The 7,761-nt window shown below is 57.6% G+C and overlaps 1 protein-coding gene and 1 non-coding gene across 2 annotated transcripts; one reads left to right on the top strand and one right to left on the bottom strand.

Moving 5' to 3' along the window:
* Positions 1-344: 344 nt before the first annotated feature.
* TRNAI-UAU (transfer RNA isoleucine (anticodon UAU)) lies at positions 345-437 on the top strand. Its single transcript is given in 2 exon segments — positions 345-382; positions 402-437. It is a non-coding gene; the product is annotated as a tRNA-Ile (tRNA).
* Positions 438-3,815: 3,378 nt separating this feature from the next.
* Positions 3,816-6,002, bottom strand: ZFP36 (ZFP36 ring finger protein). The gene is made up of 2 exons (XM_064293639.1): positions 5,859-6,002; positions 3,816-5,037 (listed from the first exon to the last, which is right to left on the bottom strand). Exons 1-2 carry the CDS (start codon positions 5,880-5,882, stop codon positions 4,090-4,092), a joined length of 972 nt encoding a protein of 323 aa, XP_064149709.1. The 5' UTR covers positions 5,883-6,002; the 3' UTR covers positions 3,816-4,089.
* Positions 6,003-7,761: the final 1,759 nt, after the last annotated feature.

Below are 7,761 nucleotides of genomic sequence, written 5' to 3'. Positions count from 1 at the left end.
GCCGCCCGGGCTCATATCCTGTTCCTGCCCGCGGGGGGAAGGGCCGCTTTCCGGCCGGCCCGCCAGCAAAGGGTTAAGGCCCCACCTCCTCAGAGCTGAATATTCATAAGGAGGCGGGTCCCGGTCAGGCCACGCCCCCACATTCCAGGCGCCTCGCGGGCTTTTCCCTTTTACAGCAAGGGCCTTGGAGCGAGCGTGAGAATCCGGAACTCGCCACGCGGCTTCTCGTATTGGTCAGCCAAAATAACTTTTATTTGCGTATGAAACACGGGGCAGGGCTTGTCTGACGAGGTCACGTGGTCACGAACAACTGAAGGACCCCGCTGCGCAAGGGTGCGGCCGGAGCTCCAGTGGCGCAATCGGTTAGCGCGCGGTACTTATACGACAGTGCGGGCGGAGCGATGCCGAGGTTGTGAGTTCGATCCTCACCTGGAGCACGTTCGTTTTCTCTTCTCAGTTTTTATAAATTTATAAGTCTTATTAATCAACGAAAACATCTATGCTACCATGAGTAATAAGCAGTTCGATCTTTGGAATTTGGGGGCTCGAAAGACTCGGGATTCCGGAGACGATCGGTTGTGGAGAAGCGACCTGTATTGTGGGAAGGTGGTTTTGTCGTGGCCACCAGGGGGCGATATCGCCCCTTAATAGATCCCCTGGGCATCTAATTGGGACTGAGAATCTCAGTTTAGGATTTCTAAAGAGATCTTTCAGACTGGGGGAAGCTGTGTACAGGACACTCTCCGTTTTGGAGGTTCCAAGTCTCTGTCTTTTTTCCTTATCAGTTTCTGAATCTGTTTTAGTAAACAAATACTGAGCACCCAGTAGCTGCCTTGCTCTGTTCTAGAAGTGGAAGGTAAAGTCCCTGCCCCTGAGGACTTGACATCCTAGAGGAAGACATTAACAATAAACATAGCAACTAAGTACATTTTGTATGTAGGTACGGATAAGTTTCATGGAAAAGGTAGAGCTGGGTAAGAGAGGTGGGGGAAACGGTGGTGGGGTGTAGCTTGCAGTATTAAATAAGGGGACAGTCTCAATGAGGTGACATTTGAGCAAAGACCTGAAGCAGGGAGGTGAGCCGTAGAGATCAGTGGGAGAAAGGTGTTCCTGTGGCTACAGAGCGTCAGATGTGTTGGTGGAGCAGCTAGGAAGTGCGCGCGACCACAGGGAGTCGAGGAGGGAGGTAAAGGGAGCCAGGCCCCTGTAAGCCTTGGAGAAGACTTAGAACTTTGGCTTTTAGGAGGTATGACTCAGGTGTTCACAGTCTCCCTTTAGTTGCGGAATGGGTTACTAGGGAAAAACAGGACAGGGGCTGAGCAGGACAGGAGGGGGTGTTGAGGAGACTCAGACAGGATTGCTGTTGAATGAGGTGTGCGTTGTTTGGCCTGAGCACTGGTAGCTGGTGTTACTGCCATTTTCTTGGATGAGGCTTTTTTTTTTTTTTTTTTAAGAAGGGGCAGGGAATTTGTTTCTACTAAGCGAAGTGTTGTCTGGAGTCTCCATTTCTGCAAATGTCTGTATCGCTGGCTAGTGCTCTGTGCCTCCTCAGTGTCTTGGGGTCTCTGGGTTCTTGTCTGTCTCTTCCTCTTTCCCAACCCTCTTCAGCCTCAGGGCCTGAGCCCTTTCCCACCTTGGGGGCAATTTCCTGGAAGAGGGGACCAAAAGTCCAGGTCTACCAGTGGGCAAGGAGTGAGAGGGGAAGGAAGGTGTGAGGAAGGGAGAAGGGAATGGAGGGAAAGGGGCAGGGGGAAGAGGAGGGAGGAGGAGGACGGGCTGGGGGGCGGGACAGAGGGAACAGAGGGGTAGGGAGGGGAGGAGAGTGGCAAAGAGGAGTGAGAGGGCAGGGAAAGGATGGTGAGGGAAGGCAGAGGATGAGGAGGGCTGGAAGCGTAGAAAAAGAGGAGAGGGAAAGGGTACTGGGGGGGTGAAGGGGGTGAGGCAAAAACAGGAGGGAGAGGAGGAGGAGGGAGGGCTGGAGGCTGAGAGGAGGAAGAGAGAAGGAGGGGGAAGAGGGGTGAGGGTGCAGCCGCATCGAGGGTGGGGACGAGCGGAGGAGAGGGAAGTGGGAGGAGGAGGGGAAAGGGGGGGGAGGAGGAGGGGAAAGGGGGGAAAGGAGGAGGGGAAGAGGGTCGGGTTGGGGGGGGTTGGAGAGTGCGATAGAGGGGCGGGGCGCAGGCCCTGACGCGGGGCCGCTTCCGGGCGCGCAGCTACCCCGCCCCGGGGGTGGCTCCGAGGCCTCTTGCCTTGTATGGTGCGAGGTCGCGGCTCGCCGGGCTCCGCCCTGAGACGCACGGCCAACACTCACCTACACTGCGCTGGGGAGGCTGACCCTGGCCGGTCCTGCAACTGCCTGGGGCCTGCCCGCTTCCAAGGTTCGGAAATGCCCAGATCCTGTAATTCTGAACTTTCAGAAGCCTGACCTGCTAAGATTCTTTAATTCCCAGGTTCTAGGACCCTGGAAAAGGAGCCTTGGTGGCCCAATGGCTAAGGGCTCCTGCTAACCCAGAGGTCGGCGGTTGGTACCCACCAGCCCCTCTGCGGAAGCACAGACCTGACAATCTGCTCCATTAAAGATGACAGCCCAGGAAACCCTATGGAGCAGGTCTCCTCTGTCCTATAGGGTCGCTGTGAGTCGGAATCGTCTGGAAGGCATAGGACAACAGGATCCTGGAATACCAGAGTTCGAGAATTCTGCGATTCCTAACGTCTTGAGATGCCAAGGGTCTGGAATTCTGGGGGTCTAGAATTCTAACTCGGCAAGAGACAAATTCTGAGATTCTGAGATGTTGAGAGCCTAGAACCCTGAGCCTTTAAAACAGTTCCCCCCAAGATTTCGAAAAAGCCTAAATGCCTCAGAATCTCAAATCTTAACGCGCTGGCTCCTGAGAGCCCAGAACGCCCGCCCTGGCGTTTCCGGGGTGACCCTTCCCGACCCTCCACCGCTCCCCTTCCCCCTCCCCCGTCACCCCGCGCCCGCGGGGCCCGCCCCTGGGCTCAAGCGCCGGCACATTCCGTCCTCCCGCTCTGCCCCGCCCTCCTCCTGCGGCCTGCCTCATGGGGACGGAAACATCCCGTCCCCGCCCGCGCCCGGGCGAGAGCTAGGGCAGGCAGCCTGACGGGACGGGAGCGCCTGTGTCCCCCACGCTCCGGGAACTGGCTCTCCCGGCTCCTGCCGGGTGACCTCACCTGGCCCCGCCCCCTCAGGTGAACGGTCGGCCGATTATGTCACTTCCTGCCAGGTAAGCGCCCGGAGGAGCTCCGCGCCGGGGAAGTTTGGAGTTCTCATTTAACTTGACCCCGCTTCTAAAAACGGGCACACCATCCATCCTTCCCATTCCTCACGCCCTTCGGACGCTAGAAAAGCCAGGATTCCAGTCTACACGTTGATTCTTTTTATTTAAAAATTCCAAAAAACACAAAAATAGACTTTTCAGGTAACAATATATATATTAATATATTATTATAGTATACTTATAACAATAATTATTCCATTGTTTCCAATATTACAAAAGGAGAAAGAAAAATACAAGGGGAGCAGACGACCCAATATATATAAATACTATAAAATCTATTAGAATAAATAAAGTCGTCATAAATAAAAGACCCATTGGCTTGGGCGGGGGGGTGGCAACGGCTTTGGCTGCTTGCTTTTGGAGAGAAATTTGAGCACCAGGATTCCCTCTCAGGGGAGGCTCCACTAACCCCCAGGCGTTGGGACCTCAGGTCTAGGAAAATTGGGAGGGGGCAGTGGGGGCCTATTATTCACAGCACATAAGATTCTAAGAGACCGATTTGGGCAGGGGAGAGCTGGGGACCCCACTGCCTCCCTCCAATATGCTACATCTTGTCTTTAAAGAACCCAGCAAACACTCCATCTCCCACACCACAAACACTGTCCAGCTGGCACACTGGGGACCTGCCCCAGGGCAGGGTCAGAAGAGTGGGTTAATGCATCTGGGAAGGTGAAGGGGGCTACTTGATCAAGGGCTCCCCCAGTTCCCCACAGCCCAGGGCCCTTTGTGGCGTCCACAGCATGAGAAATGGACCCCCTCTGTGATCCAGCTGATCTGTACTAGGGAGGACTTGTCACTCAGAAACGGAAATGCGATTGAAGATGGGGAGTCGGCGGGGGGCTGCAGGCGGCTGGGGTGGCCCAAAAACCCCCGTCTCGAAGACAGGTGAGTCAGAGCCCCCCAGACTGCTGCCGCTGCTGGCATAGTCGTCAGGGTCGGATCCCAAGGAGTGTGCAGAGGGGCTCCGAGCCAGGCCACCCAAGGGTCCCCAGAGACTGGGAGTTGCTCTTCGACAGGAGGGGCAACAGGTTGGGGTGGGGTCCCTTCGGGGCACAGGGGTCCCAGGGGCAGCAGAGAAAGCAGAGGGCGAGAGTGGGAGGTCCCCAGGCGGTGGTGGCGGGGAGCTGGAGGGCGAGAAGGAGCAGGAGGACAGGGAAGGGCCCGGCAGGCCCGCTGGTGGTGGTGAAGCCCGGCGGCCGGAGGGCAGGCCAGAGAAGCTGACGCTCTGGCGCAACACGTGGGGGTGCCCAGGGGTGGCCAAGTCCTCGCTGGGGTTGTGGATGAAGTGGCAGCGCGAGCCGTAGGGGCAGCGGCCCTGGAGGTAGAACTTGTGGCAGAGTTCCGTCTTGTACTTGGGGTGGCGATTGGCCTGGCGCAGCTCACTCAGGCCATGGGCAAACTGACACTTAGCCCCGTAGCGGCAGCGCCCGCTCTCAGAGAAGGTCCGACACAGCTCAGTCTTGTAGCGGGACGAGGTGGCCGGGGTTGCAGTAGGCGAGGTGGGTGAGGGTGACAACTCAGGGCCTGGGCGTGGAGCCAGGGGTGCGAAGCCTGGGGGTGGTGGCACCCAGGCGCAGGCGCGGCCCTCCACCAAGCTGGTGGAGCGGCCGGGCAGGCGGGGGACCACGCCGGCAGGGCTGCAATCGGATGAGCTCCAGGGTCCTGAGGAGGGCCATCCCAGGCTGGACTCAGTGCCTCCGCGGGTTGTCCCTGCCAGGTCAGGACTCAGCGACAGGAGGCTCTGTGGGAATGGGGGCGGTTAAGACACCGAAAATGGAGGGTGACGCTCCGCCCCAGCTTCAGGGCAAGGCACCTTAAGAGCCTGCCCTGCCCGCCCGGTTTGTGGGTTTGTGGGCTCTGACTTGAGCCCCACCCGCCCGCAGAAACCCGGGGTTTCGCGATTCCAGGAATCTCGATTTGGAGGCTTGGAGTTTATCCACGACTGAAGCCTACCCCGGGGCACCCGGGAATTTGGGCTCTCCGATCCCGGGCACAGAGGGGGCCCCAAAGTCAGGGCACACCACTGTCCCCCAATTTTGAGCCTCTGGGACTCCGCGGATCTGACCCATGCCTCCTAGATCGCCAGTATGATAACTGGAAGATCCTGTCAAAGTTAACCCCGGAGTCCGGATCCCTTTGGTTCAGTTCTGAGAGCCTTCCCCTGGACAGGGAGGGAGGCAGGCAAGGAACAGAGGTCGGCTTCCCCCTCCAGACTCTTGCCCCTGAACCGCCTACGCGCAAAAGCGCGCCCTCAGCAACTCCTAGAGGTAAGCCAGGTTTGGGGGCCGTTTCCGCCTCTAGACAGCCCTCGTCGGAGAAAAATCCTCCGGCTTTCTATCTCCAGGGTCACCGCACCCATATTGGGCACGAGATCCGGGAGTCCCGGGCTTCATTTTCGCCTCCAGAGAATCGCACTGGTCTGAGAAGAAAGGCAGGGACCCCGTGCCGGAGTGGGTGGCACTAAGGAGCCTCAGTTTGAGAAGGGAGCCAGGGTCTCCGGGCCGGAGTTTGCGGCGCTAAGGAGCGCTAGTTTGAAAGGGGGTGGCCGCTGCGGGGGCTCACCTCGTAGATAGCAGTGAGATCCATGGCGGAGCTGGGGGCCGGTCAGCTGAGGGCTCGGCCGAGAGTAGAAGAGATGGAGTCAGAGGCTGCGTTGGGGCTGGAGGGCCACCCTCTTATAGACAGAGGGTGGGGCTAATCGGGGCGGGGCCGGGGCGGGGGGCGGGATCAGGAGGGCGCTTCCCGGACGCGCGCCCCCGGCGCGGGCCGCGCCAGTCCTGGACTAGTCCCCTTCCGCCCGGCCCACAGTCGGGGGGTGCGTGGGGTGCGGGGTGTCGGCCCAGTTTTCAAGATTGGAGACTGAGGCGCGAAGAAGGCAGCAGGGGCGGAGGCGGGTCAGAGGTCCACGGGGAATTGACAAGGGAACAGACAGACAAAAGAGAGGGTGTGCGTGCGTGCGTGAGTGCGGGACAGACATGGAGAGACATATACAGGATGAAACACACCGAGAGAGGGGAGGTGGGGAGACAGAAAACATCATGAGAGACAGTCTCAGAGAGAAGTTTAGAATGAGAAGCAGGATGGAGAGATTCGTACAAAGAGACAGAGAAAAACAGTGATAAACACACGAAGAGGGAGACAGAAACTCCAAGGGGCAAAACGGGGAAATGGGCGCAGTAGGCTGGAAGCGAGTTCTCTTCCCAGACCTGCCCTTGGCACTCTTCCAAGCAACACAGATCCGGAGACCTGGACCGACCGCCCTCCCGCCCCCACTCGCGGGTTGGTTGTGTGGGTGGCCCGGCTACCTGGCCAGGCTGGAAAGGGGCCTCCTTTCTCAATTCAGCAGGGCCCCTGTAGCCCCTCGTCTTCGCGAAGCTGATGACGATTCTAGGTCACTTCTGGGCTGGGCACTCTTCTAAGTACTTTATATACCTTCACTTTATCACTGCTATGAGTCAACCAGGTATTAATATGCTCATTTTACACAAGTGGAAACTTGTGTAAAAGAGAGGCACAGAGTTAAAGTTACTCCCTTTGCTACCCAGCTATACTAAGCGGCAGCGGCCCAAATATCAGTACCTTAAGTTATATTTACAGGTTTGCTCTCTGAGCAAATCCTGAAGACAGAAAGGGGGAAGAGATCTTTTGTTATGATGGAGGGTTGCCTTGATTGAAAGTGGTTTTGAGATTGGAGAAATGAGTCATCCCCAGCTGATGTGTGGATGAGGTTTATCATGGTGTTGGCCTCAAGAACTCCAACTATGCTGAGGATCATTCCCCACATTGGCAAGTCTCTTATTGTCAGGCGGATGTCCTGAGTGAAAACTCTCTTAAGATATGGGAAGAAAGCTTGTTCTTTAAGGGGGTTGTGGACCTGGGAACATTGGTTAAGCACTCGGGGGCTAACAGAAAGGTTGGCTGTTCCAAGCCACCAGCTGCCAAGCAGGAGAAAAATGTGGCAGTCTGCTTCTGTAAAGATTACAGCCTTGGAAACTCTATGGGGCAGTCAGAATCGACTGGAAGGCAATGGGTAGGGCCCTAGGCGCAAACTGGAGAGGGAGAGGGGTGAGGCGGTAAGAAACCATTGTCACTGAGGGGTTATAATGACGGAAAATTCATTCTTGCAGACTGCGGCAGCGGGCTTGCACTGAGGTGGGGAGATTGTGCCAGACTCCGCGGCGATTTGCTCCTCGGAGCACGGGGGGAATCCCTGGTGCAGCGCATTCTGGGGCCCAGGGGCCTTCCCAGGCCGGTCTCGTGAACTGAGCGGCCGCGGGCGGCTCTGGCACGGTTGCGGCCTCCCGCTTGCCCGTGACTCACTTGCAAGGGGCGGGGGAGAGGGGGCTTCCTGGAAGCCGTGACGAGGAGGCTCGGGCCGGACGCCCGGGTTCCTCTCTTGTAACCAGGGCTTCTGTCTTCTGTAAACAGAGCCTACAAAACAACGGGAAATGGGGTGGTGGTGCCT

The sequence above is a fragment of the Loxodonta africana genome, chromosome 11, assembly GCF_030014295.1.
Source record: "Loxodonta africana isolate mLoxAfr1 chromosome 11, mLoxAfr1.hap2, whole genome shotgun sequence".
In the NCBI taxonomy this organism is placed as follows: domain Eukaryota; kingdom Metazoa; phylum Chordata; class Mammalia; order Proboscidea; family Elephantidae; genus Loxodonta; species Loxodonta africana.
The sequence above is the reverse complement of the archived record's forward strand: the minus strand, read 5'-3'. Positions and strand labels throughout refer to the sequence as shown.

What these genes read in the sequence shown, in the direction of transcription:
- ZFP36 (XM_064293639.1), bottom strand. Translation starts at nt 5,882, where the DNA reads ATGGATCTCACTGCTATCTACGAG. An exon ending in ATCTCACTGCTATCTACGAG is followed by an intron (nt 5,038 to 5,858) that starts GTGAGCCCCCGC and finishes CCATTCCCACAG; the next exon opens with AGCCTCCTGTCGCTGAGTCC.